Source organism: Myxocyprinus asiaticus, chromosome 13 (assembly GCF_019703515.2).
Source record: "Myxocyprinus asiaticus isolate MX2 ecotype Aquarium Trade chromosome 13, UBuf_Myxa_2, whole genome shotgun sequence".
NCBI classification, from domain to species: Eukaryota; Metazoa; Chordata; class Actinopteri; order Cypriniformes; family Catostomidae; genus Myxocyprinus; species Myxocyprinus asiaticus.
The window spans coordinates 609,952-633,228 of NC_059356.1; the positions used below are offsets into that span (position 1 = coordinate 609,952).

Below are 23,277 nucleotides of genomic sequence, written 5' to 3' on the forward strand. Positions count from 1 at the left end.
TTGTTTTTGTTGTTCCTGTGTTTAGTAATCTTTTTCCAGTCAGTTTTACCAGAGATGAACTGCTGAACATTCGACAGCATGTACCAGATGATATTTCCCATTTTTTGAATATTCAGATGTTTTGCTAGACATTTTAGTTGGAGGCACGGCTTTGTTGTTCAGGAGACCCAGGCAAGGAAGATGAGCCGGTGCGCTGGTCAAACTCTTTTGAACTTTCGAACAACGCTGCCGAGTATTCACTTAGCGAATCTCCGCTCTCTTCCTAACAAAACGGACGAACTACATCTCCTCACCCACACAAACAAGGACTTTTCAACCTCTGCTGCCTTGTGCTTCACAGAAACCTGGCTGAGTGAAGCCATTCCGGACAGCACGTTACATCTGCCGGGTTTTCAGCTGTTCAGAGTGGATCGCATCACGGAGTTAACGGGGAAAACGAGAGGTGGTCTTTTATATCAATGAAAGTTGGTGTACAGATGTAACAACGTTAAAGAGGATGTGCTGTCCTAATTTGGAAGCACTCTTTATTAACTGTAAGCCTTTCTACTCACCGCGGGAGTTTTCCTCGTTTATTCTGGTGAGTGTGTATATCGCGCCAAACGCGTGTTTGAACACAGCGCTGCAACAGCTGACTGATCAAATCACAGACACGGAACAACAATACCCGGACTCAGTTATTATTCTTGGGGATTTTAACAAAGCAAATCTCACACGTGAATTGCCCAAATACAAACAGCACATCACATGCCCCACCAGAGACAGGAACATACTGGATCATTGTTACACAACAATAAAGGATGCATATCGCTCTGTCCCTAGAGCAGCTTTGGGACTCTCTGATCACTGTCTGGTTCATCTTCCAACCTACAGGCAGAAATTAAAATCAACCAAGCCAGTAGTAAGGAATGTAAAGAGATGGACCAATGAAGCAGAGCGGGAACTACAAGCCTGCTTCGATTGCACGGATTGGAGTTTTTTTTGGAGGCTGCAGCCACAGAACTGGACGAGCTCACAGATACTGTTACATCATATATCAGTTTCTGTGAGGATATGTGCATTCCTATTAGGACTTATTTAAAGTTCAACAATGACAAACCGTGGTTTACAGCAGAGCTCGGCAGCTTCGTCAGGCCAAAGAGGATGCTTACAGGAGTGGGGATAAAGTCTTGTACAATCAGGCCAGGAACACACTGAACAGGGAAATCAGAGTGGCTAAAAGAAGATACTCTGATAAGCTGAAAAACAAGTTTTCAGCTAACGACCCTGCATCGGTGTGGAGTGGCATGAAACAACTCAAATTACAGGACTCCTATCCCCAACCCTGTAGGGAACCAACAACTGGCTGACGACCTAAATGTGTTCTACTGCAGATTTGAAAGGCACCCCACACCCACTCTGACCTTCACTTCACACAAACACCAACACCTCCTGCAACCCCCCTCCTGCTACTCAACCTGTACTTATGACCTTTGAGGATGATGTGAGCCGTGTCTTCTGGAAACAAAAGACAAGGAAGGCTTCAGGCCCAGATGGCGTCTCACCTGCATGTCTTAGATCCTGTGCTAACCAGCTGGCCCCCATCTTCACACAGATCTTCAATAGATCACTGGAGCAGTTGTGAAGTCCCATGCTGCTTCAAATGCTCAATCATTATTCCTGGCCCAAAGAAACCAAAAATCACAGGACTTACTGACTACAGACCTGTCGCCCTGACGTCTGTGGTCATGAAATCATTTGAGAGACTGGTGTTGGCCCACCTGAAGAACATCACTGGACCCTTTCTAGATCCCCTTCAATTTGCTTATCGAACAAACAGGTCTGTGGATGATGCAGTCAACATTGGATTGCATCATACCCTGCAACATCTGGACAGACCAGGGACATATGCAAGGATCCTTTTTGTGGACTTCAGTTCAGCTTTCAACACCATCATCCCACCTATTCTCCGGACTAAATTACACCAACTCTCTGTTCCCACGTCTATCTCTGCACTTCAATAACTGTCTGGTTTGGTTCAGCTATGAAATCAGACATCAGAAGACTACAAAGGACAGTTCGGACTGCTGAGAGGATTATTGGTTGCCCCCTGCCCCCCCTTCAAGAACTATACACTTCCAGAGTGAGAAAAAGGCTGGAAAAATCACTCTGGACCCCACTCACCCTGCCCACTACCTTTTCGAAATGTTGCCTTCTGGCTGACGCTTCAGAGCTCTGAGCACCAGAACTGTCAGGCACAGGAACAGTTTTTTTTCCCTCAGGCTATCCATCTCATGAACAGTTAAATTGCCCCATTGAGCAATAACTATGTGCAATACACAGTTTAGTCTTTTTTATATTTATCCAACACATCCAACCTATTCTGCCATTTCATTCCTCTGAAGAAAAAAAAACAAAAATCATTTGCACTGTACATAACAGATTTGTATTTGCACTACCCATGTGTATGTGTGTATGTATGTATGTGTGTGTCTGTACGTATGTGTATAATTAGTTTTTTATTTTTTATTATTATCTGTGTCTTGCTGCTGTTTTTGTATTGTTGTACACTGGAAGCTCCTGTCACCAAGACAAATTCCTTGTATGTGTAAGCATACTTGGCAATAAAGCTGATTCTGATTTAAAAATGTTATAATGTCAACAGTCATGTTTCAAAGTTAATGATAAGTAATAAGTTATAAAATCATTTAACTAAGCCTAGAACTATATCAGATGTTATAAATAATTAAATAAAACAGGAACTCATGTGGGGGCATTTTTTATCCCCATATTTTGAATTTCCAGGGCATTTTTGTAAAATTTTTACCCCGAGCCCCCATTCATTTCTGCCCCTGATTCAAGCGTGAATCTTATTTTTGGCCACCACTGTATATTATGTTTCAGGTTATTTATAAAGCAGACCATGTGTGCACTATATATATCACAGATGTTTTGATCTGTCGCATAGCCCAATAGCATAAACACAAACTGTTACATTTCTTATTCAAATTTTGTACCAGGAGCATAAAATACATATACACTACTGTTCAAATGTTTTGAAATACTTGACTGAAATGTTTCTCATGATCTTAAAAATCTTTTGATCTGAAGGTGTATGCTCAAATGTTTGAAATTAGTTTTGTAGACAAAAATATAATTGTGCCACCATATTCATTTATTTCATTATAAAACTAAAATTAAAAAAAAAAAACAAGTTTTTTAAATTGATGACTTGGTCCAAATAATAAAGAAAAGCAGCCAATAAGTGCCCAACATAGATGGGAACTCCTTCAATACTGTTTAAAAAGCATCCCAGGGTGATACCTCAAGAAGTTGGTTGAGATAATGTCAAGAGTACATGTCTGCAAATTCTAGGCAAAGGGTGACTACTTTGAAGATGCTAAAATATAACAGTTTTGATTTATTTTGGATTTTTAGTCACAACATAATTCCCATAGTTCCATTTGTTATTCCATAGTTTTGATGACTTTACTATTATATTAAAACTTAAAAAAAAATTATAATAAAGAACGAGTGTTTCAAAACTTTTGACCGGTAGTGTACACTGATCAGCCACAACATTAAAACCACCTGCCTAATATTGTGTAGGTCCCCCTCGTGCCACCAAAACAGTGCCAACCCGCATCTCAGATTAGCATTCTGAGATAATATTCTTCTCACCACAATTGTACAGAGCGGTTACCTGAGTTACCATAGACTTTGTCAGTTTGAACCAGTCTGGCCATTCTCTGTTGACATCTCTCATCAACAAGGCATTTCCGTCCACAGAGCTGCCACTCACTGATGTTTTTTTTTTTCTTCTGGAGTAAATTCTAGAGATTGTTGTGTGTGAAAATCCCAGGAGATCAGCAGTTACAAAAATACTCAAACCAGCCCATCTGGCACCAACAATCATCCATGCAATTAACTAATCAACCAACCATGTGGCAGCAGTGCAGTGCATGAAAACATGCAGATACGGGTCAGGAGCTTCAGTTATTGTTCACATCAACCATCAGAATGGGGAAACAAAATTGATCTCGGTGATTTGGACCGTGGCATGATTTTCGCACACAACAGTCTCTAGAATTTACTCCGAATGGGCCAAAAACAGAAAAACATCCAGTGAGCGGCAGTTCTGTGGACGGAAATGCCTTGTTGATGAGAGAGGTCAACAGAGAATGGCCAGACTGGTTCAAACAGACAAAGTGTACGGTAACTCAGATAACCGCTCTGTACAATTGTGGTGAGAAAAATAGCATATTAGAATGCTATTCTGAGATGTGGGTTGGTGCTGTTTTGGCAGCATGAGGGTGACCTACACAATATTAGGCAGGTGGTTTTAATGTTGTGGCTGATCGGTGTTGTTTGAACTGTGTTCACAGCGCAATTTATTCATGTGTATGGAATGTGAAATATGCAAAATTTAAAAACTTTCTTTTGCTGTGCAGGGGTCCACCACAATTTTCAAGAGAACTCTTCTGCCACTGAATAAACAGTATCTCATACTAAGGTAAGCTGTTTACATTGTTGTATGAGTTGAGTCAAGATACTATTAACTCATGAAACCCTTTTACTGCACATGCTGTTATATGGCACATGTGGAGAGTATTACTTGAACAGTATTACAATAAACCTGACAACATTTTAAAACTTATTGTAAATAAAAAATATTTGGACACTTAAGTCACACTTAAAATCTGTGGATGTTATTGCATTAGATCAAATATCAAAGTGTCATCTGCAAATGAAATTTAGGAAAAAAGTTCTCAGATATAGAGTTCTTAGAATTCTTTCTAGCAATACTGGTGTTCCAGTGATTTTAGTGGATGTATAAAATCTGTTCCCCTTAAGTCTACACGGGTGTCCAAGAAGAGTAACCTCAGGTGTAGTTCATAACATTAACCAAGAATGTGCTCCACTAATGTTTGAAAACCATGAGGTTTCATAATACTTTTCATCATTTTCAACACTATATATCTATTGTTTTTCATCTTAAACTTCTTTTTTGAAGTGTTTTGCTCCAGTGTGTTTGTGCTATTTTTCAGTGAAATTATTATTTTTTTTAAGTCGAGTCAAGGTTTACATACAAATATTAGCTAACGCTATAGATAGATATGTTGTCAATCCACCAAATGCTGAATAAGGAAGAGAAAAAGAAAAAAACAAAACGCTTGGCTTGACAACGCCTCCAATCAGATCAGCTGGCAGCTGCACATGTGTGCATGCTCTAAATAAATGTAACCGGTTAATAACATGGAGACTGACATAAAAGACACCAGTAATATTTCCATTGCAATTGTACAGTGTGATTGTAGCTCAGATTCGTCCATTATGCATGTATACACCAGCTTAATCAGAACAGGCCTCCGCGTTCTGTGCATGTTGATGACCGGTCTCCTTTTATTGAAAGACCCATAACAAAGTGTTAGTTACTTGACAGTTACGAGTGCTCCATATCAAATCAAATGGAGAGGCTATAAATGGGAGAATCAAACATCCACCAATACTACTTTTACCATGATGATTCAAAAGATCACTAATTATTGCTTTGTTCTGTGATGTTTCAATTGTATTGCATCGATAGCCAACATTTGGGTAGCAATCATTTTGACAAACTTTGCGAGTTGAATTGTAAAGATAAGTCATTTCATATTGTTGAATTACTCAGCGTGTACCGCTAGAGGGCGCTGTGTGCTCACACAGCACTGACTGAAATAGTGAATGCAGATTATTAGATTTTAAAACACAGCCTTTTGCTTTTAAATAATCACACAAGACAATATTGTTTGACAATATTTTTTTTTTAAGATTAACATTTTTATCGATTCAAAGACAAAGAAAACATATATATATATATATATATTACAATAAATCAACATTTCCCATCAAATGAATCCCAGATCCCCAGCCTTCTACACAACACCTCCTCGAAAGCTGCCACCCTCCCATCTCCTCACACCACTCCTGAATTGAGGGCGGTCCAGCCGACTTCCATCCCCTTAAAACAACGCCTCTCTCTCCACAGTCCCTCCCGAGAATCCCCCAAAAATGTCAAATAACTGCCCCATTTCCCATCAAATGAATCCCAGATCCCCAGCCTTCTACACAACACCTCCTCGAAAGCTGCCACCCTCCCATCTCCTCACACCACTCCCGAATTGAGGGTGCTTCAGCTGACTTCCATCCCCTTAAAACAATCTGCCTGCCTATCATAACACTGGTCAGGACCCAATTTTTAATGTATTTATCTCCTATGTCGATGACCGCCCCATTGCCCAAAACACAGAGTCTGGGGCAAAACGAAACCCGAGTGCCCAACACGACACACAAAACTATGAACCTCCAACCAGAATTCTTGGATCTCAGCACACCACCAAAAAACGTGGGCCATGTCTCCATCCTCAAATTGGCATTGCCAGCAGGTGGGTGTGTCTTTAAGACCAAGCCAATACAAACTAGAGGGGTTCCAATAGAATCTATGTAAAATCTTGAATTGCATAAGGCGCACCCTTATATCTCTAGATACAGACTTGATGTTTTTTTCAAATCCTAGCCCACACTCCCTCCTCCAATACCAAGTTAAAATCTTTCTCCCATAATCTCTTGATAGAAGTTAAAGCTCAGTTCCCCCAGACTCTGAATTAGCAGGGAGTAATACACTGATACCTCATGACCTTTTCCAAAAGCAGTAATCACCACTCCCAGAGTGTCTGCTGCTTTAGTGGGGTGTATGCTACTCCCAAAAATAGTAGAGAGCAGGTGGTGCAGCTGTAAATACCTAAAGAACTGAGATCTGGGAATCCCAAAATGTTGAACCAAATTTTCAAGGATCTCAACACTCCACTCTCATATAGGTCACCAAGTGTAGCAACCCCCCTCACAATCCACTCTGACCAGCAGAAGGGGGACTTATTAATACATAATTTTGGGTTCAGCCATATGCTTGAGGCAACATTTAAATAAATGTCTGAATTAAACACTCTGGACACTTTTGTCCAAACCAAGTGCAAATGCGAGATAACGAGGTGTAACTTCTCCGATTAGTTTGATAGAGACACTTTGCAATGGCGAAATAGGGGCAAAAACATCCTGTTAAATACAAAACCAGGGAGGGGCTCTCTCAGGTGGAAGTGACCAATGAGCCAAATGTCTGAGACTGAATGCATAATAATAAAACAAAATCTTGGGTAGGCATTGCCCACCTTTGTCAATCGGCCTATGTAACTTGCTGAAATATAATCTGGGATGCTTACCTTTCCAAATGAAGGACTTCGCTATGCTATCAAATTGCTTGAAATAAGAGAGGGGGACATCTACAGGGAGAGACCATAACAGGTGGTTACATTTTGGAATACAATTCATTTTAATAACATTAACCTTCCCAATCATAGATAAATGTAATGAAGCCTACCTGCCCACATCGCTCAAACGGTGAAAATTAACTCAAACTAAATCACACAAATTTGCTGGGAATAAAATGCCCAAATACTTAATGCCCTGTTTGGGCCACTGGAAGACGCCTGGCTGAAAAGCCGTTACTGGGCAGTATGCTGTCAGAGCAAAGGCTTCGGATTTAGACCAATTTACTCTGTATCCTGAGAATTTAGCAAAGGAATTAATAATTCAGTGGAGGCAAGGCATGGATCTAACAGGGTTGGAGACGAATAATAAAATAACAACAACGTAAAGCAAAAGCTTATGCGCCATACCTCCGAACACCACCCCTGGAAAATCATCTTCCTTTCTTATTGCAGCTGCTAATGGATCCAGGTCAAGACAGAACAATAATGGGGAAAGAGGGCAACCCTGCCGGGTGCCCCTATCCAGAGTAAAATAGTCTGAAATTAATCCATTTGTTTGTACTGCCACTACCGAGTGTCTATAAAGTGACTTAATCCATCCAATAAAAGTATTCCAGAACCCATATATTTCCAAAATCTTAAAAAGATAATCCCATTCTACCATATCAAATGCCTTTTCAGCATCAAGTGAGATGGCCGAGACCGGATTCTGATCATTCACCACTAAACACATAATATTGATGAAATGCCTAATGTTATCAGAAGAGCTGTGGCCGAGAATAAACCCCACCTGATCTATATGTATAAGAGATGTCATAACTTAATCGGTTAGCCAAAATTTTAGACAATATTTTAATGTCTAGCTGGATCAGGGAAATTGGATGATAACTCTTGCACTTGTTTGGATCTTTGTCTTTTTTTTAAGAATCAGACAGGTCCGGGCTTGTGTCATGGTTGGCGGAAGCTTTCCATTCTTTAATGATTCCATATAAACTTCTAGCAAAAGTGGAGCCAGTTCTGTAGCATAAGATCTAAAAAACTCAGTGGCAAAGCCATCTGGCCCCGGTAGGCAAGGCTTTAATTACCTCGCCAAGCTCCTCCAAGGTTATCTCAGAATCAAGAGAATTTGCTCAGTCATCAGTTTAGGGAGTTCTAATGGTTCCACAAAGTTTCTAATATCTTCATCAGTAGACGAAGACGTGGAACTATTGAGATCAAGATAGAATTCTTTTAAAAGCATTATTAATATCATTGGCTGAGGTAAAAATTTCACCACCAGCAGATTTCGCTGAGGGAATGGTAGAAAGACTCTCTCTGCTTTATATATATATCTAGCCAAAAGCTTCCCTGTTTTGCCCCCCGACTCAAAGTATGATTGTCTTGCCCTGAATAACCAAAACTTCACCTTCTGCGACAAAATAGTATTATACCTGTATTTCAATCAGGTCATTTCTCTGAGGTCTCTGATGGGTGTGTTCTGAGACTATGTTTCCAATTGAGCAATCAACAACAGATGAAATGAGGGACGGAGATACAGTATATAAAAATATTTTCTAGAATAAATCTTATGGACTGATGAAAAAAATTTATAGTCCCTACCAGATGGGTTCAAAAGTCTCCAAATATCTGTAAGACCAAGGTATTTACCGGCATCCATCCCTCTAAACTCAAACAGTCCATGCACGCCTACGAGAACCCCATGACAATTTTGCCGTCGGATAGCTCAAGTCCGGTGTTTCTATATAAAAATTTGTAAGACAGAATTACACAACAGAAGATAATCTATTTAACAAACTCCAGCCCTTAAGCACACACACACAAAAAAAAACGTGGGGGCTTGGGTAGCTCAGTGAGTAAAGACGCTGACTACTACCCCTGGAGTTCGCGAGTTCGAATCCCAGGGCATGCTGAGTGGCTCCAGCCATGTATCCTAAGCAACCAAATTGGCCCGATTGCTAGGGAGGTAACTTCCTCGTGGTCGCTATAATGTGGTTCACTCTTGGTGGGGTGTGTGGTGAGTTGTGCATGGATGCCAGTGGATGGCATGAAGCGCACGTGCGCTATGTCTCTGCGGTATCAAAAAATCCGCAGAGACGGTATCAAAATCATTAAAAAACTAAATCTGCGGCTCAACAAGCCACATTATAAGATGCGCGGATTGATGGTCTCAGATGCGGAGGCAACTGAGATTCGTCCTCCGCCACCTGGATTGAGGCGAGTCACTACGCCACCACAAGGACTTAGAGTGCATTGTGAATTGGGCATTCCAAATTGGGGAGAAAAAGAGGAGAAAAAAAATGTTTAGATTCATCCACTTAATTGTCTCAAAGGTGTGTTCCTCCACAAAAAAAAAAAACTCCAGCCGCTAGCAGAACCAGCACACACACACAAAAAAGGGCCGTTCAGTTCTTCGGGCAGTCAAACTCACTCCAATGTCCTGCAAGAAATATTGCACAAAACCAACTCCAGCCAACAGGAGGCATAAGCACCCAAAACGAGCAGATTCATCCACAAGCTGTCCCGAAGAAATTATTCTACACAAAACAAACTCCAGCCGCTAGGCAGATCAAGCACAAAAAGAAACGAAAAAGGCACCCAGTTTCCTCGGACAGTCAAGTGTATGTTCAGTGAGACAGGTCCACTAGGCCATCCTTAGTATCTATTCTCCGTTTTGCCAGAAACATCAGAGCAAAAGCAATCTTCCATTGATGTAAGAGATTCTTGCATTCCTTGAATCGATCACGTTTCCCTCTTGTCGAATTCGCAAAGTCTGGGAACAAGAAATGCTGTGGTTCTTCCAAGAAAGCCTTCCTTTACTCCTTGCCTCGTGTAACACAAGATCTTTATCGGATGATTTCAGAAATTTGGCCAAAATTGATCGGGGCCTGTCTCCCTCCATGGATCTCCGAGCCGGAACTCTGTGAGCTCGCTTGATTTCCAGCTTATGGCCTGTTATTTCGAGCAGCTCATCTAGGAATTTCACCATATCTCGGCCTTCCTCATGCTCAGGAATTCCAACAATTTGGACATTGTTTCGTCGATTACGTTTCTCCAAATCTTCCAGTTTTTCCCAAAAGCATTCCAAATCTACTTTGGTCACTAACGGATTAGCAGCCAATTCCGTCTCTGATGACTCTAGATAATCAATCCATTTCTCGACGTCCGTCAATCTTGTAACCAACTCAGTGAATTTCGTTTCCATGGCAGTGATCGATCGACGTATTACAGCAAGATCCTCCAAGTCAGCAACGACCTTCACCAGCATTGCCGAATTGTTCGACAGTTGACGCTGAATCTCTTTCACTGCACTGGCCAAATTGAGTCCTGGGCTTTCGGCCTGTTGTTCAGGGGCTTCAGCTTGAGTACATAAGTGTCTTTTAATGTCTCCAGAGCCAGAGGATTTTGAATTCTTTTGACGTATTGTTTTCATAGAACAATTATAAAACTGAGTGTATCAAATCTCGCTGGATTATGACACAACAATTATTTAAAACTAGCAAAGTGCGCAGAGCTCGCCGTTCACATGTCTGAACCTCGCATGGCGCCACGTGACTCTGTGTTTTCATTCTTAATTCAAACTAATCTTGCAGCCTTAATGGATACCATGCTGATATTTTAGAGGTCAAAGTCAGCAGGTTTCACTTTTTTTTCCCCCTTTTTTCACATATGTTTTTTCACATCCATAATGCAAGTTTTCACAATCTAAACTGGAAAAAACAGAAAAGATTCTGATATCTGGACTCTATCTGCAGGGGTTTATGATTGTACATACAAATTGTTTGATATACATTGAGTATGCCTACTTATTTCTAGATAGCTTTCTAGATATAATTGGTTTAGATAAAACTTAATACCTAAGAAGTATTTAGCAGTCTTATTTTATACTATTATTTCTTAACATCTGGGTAATTTTAAATAAATTAGATTTTAATTAATTTTAAGTTAACACTGTTGACAACTTCCTGTGTGGTGCAGTTGTTTGTGTGCATTTTTTCTTGCACACCTATGTTTCTTGTAATGAGAAGAACCTTATGCAAATGCTTCACATTCTAATAAAGAACATATTTTTGAATAACGTTGGAGTTACATTTTAGTTGAGTACATTTAAAAGTTTAAAAATTGAATAGTCCATAATCCATATTGCCCACCCCTATCTATGCATTTAGACATTTTTAAGTGTGACTTAAAGTTGTTGGGCCTCATGTATTCAGATAGAAGACAAAGGCAGGCCTAACACAGTCGTAAAAGCCTGACTCAGGCCCACATTCATAAATCTTACTGATAAAAACTGTGCCAAAATCAAACAAAGGGAGTCCAAAACAGACTACAAATCCCAAAGCCTTGCTCACTAAAGGATCGAACTCTCAACTCCTATTGGATGAGGCACACAACAGAACGTCCCTCAAACATGACATCATCAGGAGTTGAAATACCTCTGAAATGCTTCCGGGATTTGCTTCCAGCAACTTTGTTCACCGGGTATAGACGCAGCTCATCGCTGCTCTCAGGTGCAACCTCGTGGCACAAGGAAGTAACGTCCGACTTGAAACTGTGGCCATACAATCTCCATCTCGCTGGACGAGTTGAGATTACTCTGTGTTCAACCGAACACTCTAACGGATCCAAAGGAGACCGCTGAGCAATCTACATCTTCATCTGTTTGCCTACAGAAGTGAAGAGATTAAAGATTTCTCTTCCATCTTCAATCAAGTCAACATTTCTGAGTTCTCCGCCAGCCCGCCGAGAATCAACAGCCGTACCGCCCGCCGACAGAGCGAGGAAACGGCCTCCCGTCATCACCCGAGCCTCAAGGAACCAGGTCAGAGTTAAAGGACGGAGGAAAACACATTCTACCTGTGTCCTCATGCGATTCAAGTAAGAGGTTTACGTCTGGGCAGAGATAGAATATTATAGTGTGTTATTCTTGTGTTTCAAGGTTTTTGCTTGTACAGTTTACGGACCCCCATGTCTGCTCATTATTAATACTCAGGGTATTAATTATCACGAATTTGTTTTGCTGTATTGTGGTCCAACCAAATTAGACTGTTGTGCATTTTTCGCCATCGCGGGTGAAACCGGCAAACTGAGTTATCCATTAAAGAGTCAAAGAACGTGGGACTTTTAAGAGTCGTCCACCGCGTCTCTGAGTGATGAACTAACAGCTGCTTTCTCTCCCACGATCGCGAAATCGGCTTTAGGGCCGTCACTTCTCTCTCACTCGTACTAACCACACACACACATACATGCACGCGACCCCTCACAATCATTCTGGCACATATTTTTGGCTCCTAGATAGCTTAATACTAAAGCCCAGCTTTGTCCTAAGCTATCGTACAAGCGAATACACACGGTAACTGGTAGACGCCATTGACTGGTTTCTCTCCGCCCACATTCGCGGTCATATTCCCTGGCCGGAAGTCTCGCGTGACATACTCTCCACGAGAGTCACGTCCGCCGTTTTGTGCGCGTCCCTCCATACACGCACACACACACACTTCACACACACACCTTATGTGTTATAGGATTATTTTTATTTCCATATCTAATCATATCACTGTTTAGTTTGTAGTTGTAAGTCGGAAGTTTATTGACTGCATTGTATTAATTATTAATTGATATTACTGCATAAATAAACTTTGTTTATAATACAAAGAGAAGTGTTTTGGTTTGTTCCCTGAAAATCGATATTCTTCGGATGTCGATTTTCCTAAGAAAACAATCTAATATTGAGACTGTTTTACTATGTGGTTATTAGTCCCTGATTCCAGGGTGGTGCCCCGTCAATGTTAATCCTTATTAATATTCTGTTGATTTTTGATAATTGATAATTATCTTTGATGATTGTTGAATTTGAATGATCAATAAGCTAGTGTTAATTTTAATTAATGTTTCATCGATGTTAACAATTAACGATTATCTTTGATAATTATTGATTTAAAGGATTAAAAAAAAGCTAACATTGATTCTCATCAATGTACTATTGATTTTAATAAATAATAATTATCTTTGATAATTATTAATTATTGCTAATAACCAAACTTGCTCCTAAACGTAGCACACTACATTTACTGGAGCCCCATATGAGGTTTTAATGAGTTAGATTCAATTAATTAAATTAAATATTAATTAATAACTAAAGAAATAATTATTAATTATTTCTGATAGTAACACTGATCTAAACAACCAGTAAAGCCCTACAAAGTTACCAAATACTTTAGGGCCCCTGTGTGTGTCTTATGCTGTATATGCATGGTTGGTTCCCCATTGACAAATCTCACAGCTCAACCAAAAGTAATGTTTGTGTTGAGATTTTCAAGGGAGTGTATAAAATTGTATTTTATTTTTCTATTTTACTGAAAAAAAAACTCATGTGCAATGACCCCAAAAAGAATTTGGAGATTTAAAAATGTCTAAATGTCATGGCATTAGATAACAAAATCTGAGAAAAGCTCCAGCATCATTTGTGTGCAGAGGACACATTATTTTTGTTATCTAACGCAATAAAATTAAGTGACTTGTGTGTTGAAATAGTTTATGGTGCTACTGTATGTGTTCATCTGTTAATCTGTTAATCTCATTTAATGTGTTTTCTCTCTTTCTCAGATGTCGCTTTTCCATGTGTTGTTTATACTAGTCGCAGGGCTGCATGTGAGTTTGTCTCAAGATGAGAAGCCGACAGTCCCATGGGGCTGTGAATTTGGTTTTCCAAGACCTTACACCCTCTTATGTGACCTGGATGCCCTGTGGGGTGTGGTGGTGGAGGCCGTAGCGGCGGCTGGTGTGATAGCTGCCATCTTGCTGTCTGTGGTGTTACTATGTCGCCTGCACTCAGTGACCGAGGCGCCGAAGCGAAGCGGCATTGGCCCGATTCTCCTGCTGTTGATGGGCATTATCGGGCTGTTCGGGCTGAGCTTTGTTTACCTTGTCAAGCACAACGAGAGCCTTTGCGTGGTGCAACGTGCCCTCTGGGGGGTGTTCTTTTCCCTCTGCTTTTCCTGCATGTTGGCCCAGGGTGTGAGGCTGCGCAAGCTTGCACAGGAATCTCGCAGCCCCAGTGGGTGCGCTCTCGCTGGGCTAGCGCTCGGGCTGATGTTGGTGCAAGGCATCATCACCGCGGAGTGGCTTCTGCTTACAGTGGTGCGTGAGGATCACCCGGCATGCCAGTACCAGCCACTGGAATTTGCGCTTGCTTGTTCCTACGTGCTAGCACTCCTGTTGGCCGCTCTCGTAACTGCATCGTCAGCATTGTGTGGGAAGACACGACAGTGGCGCTGTAATGCCGTGTGGCTGCTGGTCTCCTGTTTGCTATCTGTCTTTCTGTGGATGGCTTGGATCGGCTTCTACGCCTACGGAAACACAGTGCTCATGAAGTCTCCGGACTGGGATGACCCGGTGCTGGCTGTGGCGCTGGTGGCTCAGGGTTGGTTGTTGTTGCTGTTCCATGCGGCTCCTGAAGCTCACGCCTGCCTGCAAGCTCCACCTCAACCTTCAGCACCAGACTACTTTGACACATCCCAGAACTCCTCACACATGCGGGAGGCCAGCCTTGATGAAGACATCCCACTTTCACACAGACAGTTTGTGGAGAACCAGGGATATGCTTTCGATGAAAACACTGCAGGTAGCACAAAGATTTCTAGAATGTCCATACACCAAAAACAGATTGCTTAAAAAACAGCAAAAATTGCAAAAACAGACAGCTTACTCATCCTCTACTGTTGTAGGGTTGAGGAGTGGTGGCCATCATAATGGCAATACAGGGACGAGACCAAGTGCACCCTTCAGAAGTAATGTCTACCAGCCAACTGAGATGACCATGATACTAAATGGTGGAGCAGTGAGTATCTTTTCATAAATAATACAATGACCTACAGAAACCCTACTCCCAGCTTCTTTGCTACATCTGAAAGACCAAGTGGGTGAACCTTGATGCAGCTGGGTGGACCTCTGTTCTGTGCCTGTTCTGTAATTTCATTGTGAATATTATGCAGTGTACCCATTCTCAGCTGTTATGAGATAATATTTGCAAATTTAACACAGCCTAATATATAATTTTACAATTATTGATACAATAACAATAAGTAAATTATTTACAAGTTATGTGTCATGGTGCTTATTTCACTACTACTAATGTTCTTATTAGGGATGTTAATGATTAATTGAAAATTAAGTGTCTTTAATAATTTGAACGATTCAGTTTATCGATCGTCGATTAAATTTATGCGAAAAGATTATGCGTTCAGAAATGTGTTGAAGTACAACATGACAACAAGCACTGTTGTCATCTTGTTTCATCCCAACCTACAATTACATCAGCGATATTCAGCTGACATCATCACCTTAGAAACAGTATGTGAAGTACTGTGTTTACAGTGTTATGATTTGACTTAATTTCAAATAAGAAATGAGTTAAAAGGTCTGAAATATCCCACGATCCACAACGTGAAGTTTTTAATGGACTTGTATACAAGTTATACAGTATATCTTGTATACAAGTTATTTAAAACAGTAGCCTAATTCATTAACAGTAATTAAACAATTCACATGTTCGTACTAAACATAGCCTAAATGTATTAAAATACACTGAACTAAGAATATTTTAAAGAGGAAAATGCCAAAACTTGCATTCATTAAGTGAATTAATTTAAATTATATTTAAACAAAAGGTTACATGCACACGTTAATGATTAATCGATTAATTGGTCGTTAATTTCCTCGACAGTCGATTATGAAAATGTCTGAAAATTTACATCCCTAGTTCTTATGTATGTGGCTGTTGAGTGTTACCATCATAGTATAACACACTGAATTGTGTGCTGGATGTTTAGCACAATGGCCCCCACGACCAATCAAATTTCAAGTGCAAACACCCCCTGCCATTACACATGTGCAACTGTTTTTTCCAAGAATAAAAGGATGAAAACAATCAAGCGATTTACCAAATCCCCTAAAAGCACTTAGTCCAGGCAATCATTGATAGCTACATGTACAGTATATGTCTCAATTTACGTGAAGCATGCGATCAAACTACAACAGTTGTTCGACTGAAATAACAAAAGACAGCTGAACAAACAATAAACAACTGAACTTGATCATTTTGCCGGTCAGCCTTTTCACTGCTTAAATACTGTGTTAATGTTGGCCAAAATAAGGGACTTCTCGACTGATAAGAGACAGTAGAGACAGCTGGCAACCTTACTTGCATATGCTACACCATTGTCTTTTTGTGCACTCCACACTACGCATTCTTTTTACATAATAAAATCGTTTAATCTCAAATCAGTATTTCGTGAGCAATTATGTATTTCTTTGGTAAGTAACCATGTAACAAGCATGATCCGCTCTGGGTTAGAGGCCTGATTGTGGTTTATTTTGCTATAGAAATGGTTGACAACACAGTTCCTTACATATCCTTACATCCTTCCATATCAAACACAGACAGATGACACATTAGAATATATTTTTAACTCACTATGTCCAGTATAGTTTACACTGCTCCATCTTTCAATTTAAGTTTCTTTGTAAAGCCTGAATCTTGGCTCTCAAAAAAATCCATAGAGAAATGTGCTGAACAAACATAGTATAATCCCACATTGATAATGCAGTCGATTTAAAATAAATAAATAAAAATCATTTTTGCAGAGTGGAAACAATAAACGCTCCTTTTACACTTGAGAGGAGGTTTTAAGTCCTGAAACTTACAGTATGTTTTTATAGTACAATGACCTCTTATGTTAAATATCAAGTAAAATATGATTATTATTATTATTAAGAATAATACATATTTTTCAGCTCAATAGAATGTAGCAGTCAAGTCATTTTTATTTGTATAGCGCTTTTCACAACACACATCATTTCAAAGCAGCTTTACAGAAAATCATGCTTTAACAGAAAATGAAACCATAATATCTGTGAAGTCTTAGAGTGATCATTGTGTAGTTTGATTAAATATGATTGTACATTTTGTATAAAAATAAATAATTAAATAATAATTGTATTTAGAACCCCAGTGAGCTAGCCAAAGGCGACTGTGGCAAGGAACACAAAACTCCATAAGATGTTGGTTAATGGAGCAAAATAACCTTGGGAGAAACCAGGCTCACCATGAGGGCCAGTTCCCTCTGGTTAAACAGCATGAATATAATACCAATATTAGTTATTTGTGTGCAGTACAAGTCATGGTTTAAAATTAGTAAACTAAGTAAGTGTTAAGGGCCAGTGTTTAAACAAATATTTTGGGAGGAGTCACGTGGCACCATGCGAGGTTCGGACGTGTGAACGTCGAGCTAGTTTGCTAGTTTTAACATTTTTTGTATCATAAACCGGTGAGATTCTTAACTGTTCTAGGAAGACAATATGTCAAAGAATTCAAAATCCTCGGGCTCTGGAGACATTAAAAGACACTTTCGTGCTCAAGCTGAAGCCCCGAGCAGCAGGCCGAAAGCCCGGGACTCAATTTGGCCAGTGAGGTGAAAGAGATTCAGCGTCAACTGTTGAACATGTCGGCAATGCTGACGAAGGTCGTTGCTGACTTGGAGTAATACGTCGATCGATCACTGCCATGGAGACTAAATTCACTGAGATGGTTGACGAAATTCACTGAGATGGTAACAAGAATGGTGGATGTTGAGAAATGGATTGATTATCTGGAGTCATCGGAGAGGGAATTAGCTGCTAAACTGATAGTGACCAAGGCGGACTTGGAGCGCATTTGCGAAAAGTTGACCTTGAGAATCGTAACCGGTGAAACAACGTCCGAATTGTTGGAAAACCAGAGCGAGTAGAGAAATGTCCATATTCTGACCAGAATATGGTGGAATTTCTGGACAGGCTCTTTCCGAGTCTGCTCGACATAACAGGCCATACACTGGAAATCGAGTGAGCTCACAGAGTTCTGGCTCGGAGATCCGTGGAGGGAGACAGGCCCGATCAATTCTGGCTAAATGTCTGAGATCATCCGATAAAGATCTTATGTTACGTGAGGCAAGAAGTAAAGGAAGGCTTTCTTGGAAGAACCACAACATTTTCTTGTTCCCAGACTTTGCAAGTTCGACAAGAAAAACATGATCGATTCAAGGAATGCAAGAAACTCTTACATCAACGAAAGGTCGCTTTTGCAATGATGTTCCCAGCCAAATTGAGAATAGATGCTAAGGATGTCCTTCATAAAGTCAATGGAGTAAGTCATTGTGTGATACTCATTTTGCAGCTGAGTGGACCTGACTCACTGAACATTCACTTGACCATACAAGGAAACTGGGTGCCTTTTTTTGTTTCTTTTTAGCAGCTGGAGTTTGTTTTGTGGAATAACACTCCTTCGTGACAGTTATGTGGATGAATCTGCAGTTCTATGTGCTTACGTCTCCTGTCGGTTGGAGTTTGTTTTGTGGAGTATTTCTTGCAGGACATTGGAGTGATTAGGTCATGTGTTGCACTCATTTAACAGCCAGCTCACTGAACATTCGTTTGACTGCTTGAGGAAATTGAAAGGGTTTTTTTTTTTTTTGTGTGCTGGTTCCGCTAGCGGCTGGAGCTTGTTTTGCGAAGGAACACACCTTTAGGACAGTTATGTGGATGAATCTACATGTTCTTTGAGTTTATCCCGCCTATTGGCTGGAGTTTGTTTTATAGATTTTCTTTTATGTAATTCTGTCACAAAATTTGTATAGAAACACCGGACTTGAGCAATCCGACAGCAGAGTTATTGCTGGGGCTGTCGTAGGCGTACATGGACTGTTTGAGTTTAGAGGGATAGATGCTGGTTGGCGCTGTCGTGCCATGCGCAAGTAATGCGCAAGTTTTTCTTTTTTTTTGGGGGGGGGGGGTTTGGGGATTGATTGTTGCACTAATGTGGAATGTGGTCTTTATAATTTTTATTTTTGACACACAATCTATTTTTTTCTAATATGGCAAAATGTCAGATGTTAATATGTGTGGATTGTCTTTCTTCACATGGAATGTGAATGGGTTGAGGCACCCCATAAAAAGAAGGAAGGTTATTTCTTAAACGTAAGAAATATGATATAGTGTTTCTTCAAGAAACGCATATTTCCCCGCAGGAAGCGGAAAAATTTGGAAAGATAGGGGGTGGACATGTTTTCTTTAATGCTGGCTCAAGTAAGAGCAGGGGAGTCATTACATTGATAAGTAAGCATCTACAATTCAAATGTCTCAAACAGATTAAAGATAAATTTGGAAGAGTCATTGTTGTTTTAGCAGAAATTCAGGGGCAAAGGTTGATTTTGGCTAATATTTACGCACCTAACGCTGATGATCAGGGCTTTTTTTATAGATCTTGAAGGGATGTTGCAAGCCGCTGGCACCCCTCATGTTATAATATTGGGAGGAGACTTTAATCTATTGATGGACTCTATCCTTGATCATAGTGAAGCAAATGTGTGTAAGCCCCCTAGAGCACACTTCACAGGATGTGTAAATATCTTGGTCTTAAAGATATTTGGAGATATTTGAACCCATCTGGTAGGGACTATACATTCTATGATCTATACAGATCATACAGTATGCCTCATTCACCAAAAAATCCAAAGCACGAGAACTCGTGAAGTTGGAAGGGAATATTAAAATTGCCGAGGCTGAGCTGAAGTGCCGAATGTTGTCTGATGGCCTCAGAGAATTGACCCGATTGAAATACAGATATAATACTATTTTTTCACGGAAGGTTTGGCTATTCAAGGCAAGACGGTCATACTTTGAGTCAGGGGACAAAACAGGGAAGGTTTTGGCTAGATATATAAAGCAGAGGAAGTCTTTTTCTACCATTCCCTCAGTGAAATCTGCTGGTGGTAAAATATTTACCTCCATTGATATTAATAATGCTTTTAAAGAATTCTATATTGATCTCTATAGTTCCACGTCTTCGTCTACTGATGAAGATATTAGAAACTTTGTGGAACCATTAGAACTCCCCAAACTGATGACTGAGCAAAATAATTTTCTTGATTCTGAGATAACCTTATAAGAGCTTGGCGAGGTAATTGAGGCCTTGCCTACAGGCAAGACTCCGGGGCCAGATGGCTTTGCCGCTGAATTTTTTTTAGATCTTATGCTACAGAATTGCCTCCATTTTTGTTAGAAGTTTATGAGGAATCATTAATAATGGAAAGCTTCCACCAACCATGACACAAGCCTGGATCAGTCTGATTCTTAAAAAGGACAACTAGACGTAAAAATATTGTCAAAAATTCTGTCTAACCGATTAAGTAAAGTTATGACATCTCTTATACATATAGATCAGGTGGGGTTTATTCAGGCCGCAGTTCTTCAGATAACATTAGGCATTTCATCAATATTATGTGGTCAGTGGTGAATGATCAGACTTCGGTCGCTGCCATCTCACTTGACACCGAAAAGGCATTTGATATGGTAGAATGGGATTATCTTTTTAAGATTTTGGAAATATATGGGTTTGGGAATACTTTTATTGGGTGGATTAAGTTACTTTATAGACACCCAGTAGCGGTGGTACAAACAAATGGATTAATTTCAGATTATTTTACTCTGGATAGGGTCACCCAGCAGGGTTGCCCTCTTTCCCCATTATTGTTCTGTCTTGCCCTGGAACCATTAGCAGCTGCGATAGGAAGATGATTTTCCGGGGGTGGTGTTCGGAGGTATGGCGCATAAACTTTTGCTCTACGCAGACTATATTTTATTATTCGTCATCGACCTGACTAGATCTATGCCTTGCCTCCACAGAATTATTAATTCCTTTTCTAATGTCTCAGGATACAGAGTCAACTGGTCTAAATCCGAAGCTTTGGCTCTGACATCATACTGCCCAGCGACTGTTTTTCAGCTGGGCTTCTTCCAATGGTCCAAACAGGGCATTAAGTGTTTGGGCATTTTATTCCCAGCAAATTTGTGTGATTTAGTTAAAGTTAATTTTGACCCCTTAATAAAAAGGTTTTCGAGCGATGTGAGCAGTTGGGCTTAACATTTATCTATGATTGAGATGGTTAATGTTATTAAAATGAATTGTATTCCAAAATTCAACTACCTGCAACAATCTCTCCCTGTAGATCTCCCCCTCTCTTATTTCAAGCAATTTGATAGCATAGCGAAGTCCTTCATTTGGAATGGTAAGCATCCCAGGTTACATTTCAATAAGTTACATAAGCCAATTGACAAAGGTGGCCTACCCAATATTTTGTTTTATTATTATGCATTTGGTCTCAGACATTTGGCTAATTGGTCGCTTCCACCTGAGAGAGCCCCTCCCTGGTTTTGTATTGAACAGGAAGTTCTTGCCACTATTTCACCATTGCAAAGCCTTTCTATCAAACTAATCGGAGAAGTTAAGTTACACCCCGTGCATTTACACTCGGTTTGGACAAAAGATCCACACATCTCAGTTCTTTAGGTATTTAGAGCTGCGCCATCTGCTCTGTACTATTTTTGGGAGTAGCATACACCCCCGTAAGTCATTTTTATTTGTATAGCGCCTTTCACAACACACATCGTTTCAAAGCAGCTTTACAGAAAATCATGCAATTTCTGTAAAGCGTGGCGGGTACTCTGAGAGTGGCAATTACTGCTTTTGGAAAAGGTCATGATGCATCAGTGTATTACTCCCTGCTAATTCAGAGTCTGGGGGACTGAGCTTTAACTTCTATCAAGAGATTATTGGAGAAAGATTTTAACTTGGTATTGGAGGAGGGAGTGTGGGTTAGGATTCTAAAAACATTAAGTCTGCCTCTAGAGATGCAAGGGTGCACCATATGCAATTCAAGATTTTACATAGATTCTATTGGACCCCCTCTTGATTGTATGGGCTTGGTCTTAAACACACACCCACCTGCTGGAGATGTCAATCAGAGGATGGAGACACAACCCATGTCTTTTGGTGGTTTGTTAAGATTTCAGAGTTTTGTGTGTGACGTATTGGGCACTAGGGTTTCATTTTGCCCCAGACTCTGTATTTTGGACGATGGGGCAGTCATCGATGTAGAGAATAGACACACAAAGAGTTGGGTTATAACCAGTGTCATGATCGCCACACAGATAGTTTTAAGGGAATGGAGGTCGGCTGGAGCGCCCCCATTTCAGGAGTGGTGCTCGGAGTTGGGGAGGGTGGCGGCTTTTGAAGAAGAGTCATCTAGAAGACTGGGGAAATTGTACTAGTTTGTGGGGAAATGGGGCAGATATCTGGTCTTTTTGGAGGGCACTCGGGGAGAGGCAGTGGAGAGAGTGGTGTAGTTGTTAAAATGTGTGATTTTATTTTATTTTTTATTTTGTTTGTGTGTGTGTGTGTCTATAATTATGTATGACCACTGGGATGTTGTTGAGGCCCAGGGTGGGGTTGGGGATTGGGAGGGGGAGGGGTAATAGTGGGGGTTAAATATTGATTCTGTGTTTAATATATGAATCAATAAAAAATTGTTTATCAGAAAAATAAAAAGAAAAGATTTTGTATTGATATTTTGGTCCCTGTATCAATATCAATTAAGACGAAGCAAGTCATCTAAATAATTGCAGAGCGGAGTTTCTCAGTGCAGTCGCTTCTATGAGGCATGAGAGAGACTGAAACTGAGCCTGGTCCTCACTCACGCGTTTAACACTAGGGGAAAATTATTGATTTTCTGACTAACCGCGATCTTCATTTCATTATATCAATATTGATTCTTAAAATCCCAAAACCAATCTTTTACTCTATGCTTAGCACTTTAGAATAAGAGTATATCAGCACTTTAGAATAAGAGTATATCAATCACAGACGCGACTAAAATGTCTGTAATTAGCCACTACCTGGTAATATTTCAGATTTCACTCACCAGTTCAGCACAGAGTTCAGCATCCTTTCACTCTGTGTTGAGAGTAAACATTTGATTTGCCTTGTAATATGTGTCCACGTAATTTCATTTGTCATTGATGTCTCTTATAATTCCCTCTTTGGTCTTTACAGTTAGATGTATAAAATAAAATAAAAAAATAAACATTTTATTCTAATCAGACATGGCACTGATACTGTAAACAAGCC

At 40.2% G+C, this 23,277-nt stretch overlaps 1 protein-coding gene across 5 annotated transcripts in view; it reads left to right on the forward strand.

Annotated features, from left to right (window-relative positions):
* gprc5ba (G protein-coupled receptor, class C, group 5, member Ba) overlaps positions 1–23,277 on the forward strand; it is a 48,776-nt gene that overhangs the window by 15,521 nt on the left and 9,978 nt on the right. For all 5 annotated transcript variants that reach the window (XM_051714462.1, XM_051714459.1, XM_051714460.1 and 2 more), the window contains 3 exons: positions 4,428–4,489; positions 13,884–14,901; positions 15,005–15,117. In XM_051714462.1, coding sequence (XP_051570422.1) covers positions 13,884–14,901; positions 15,005–15,117 — 1,131 coding nt within the window. In that variant the 5' untranslated portion in view covers positions 4,428–4,489. The remainder of the gene's footprint in view (positions 1–4,427; positions 4,490–13,883; positions 14,902–15,004; positions 15,118–23,277) is intronic.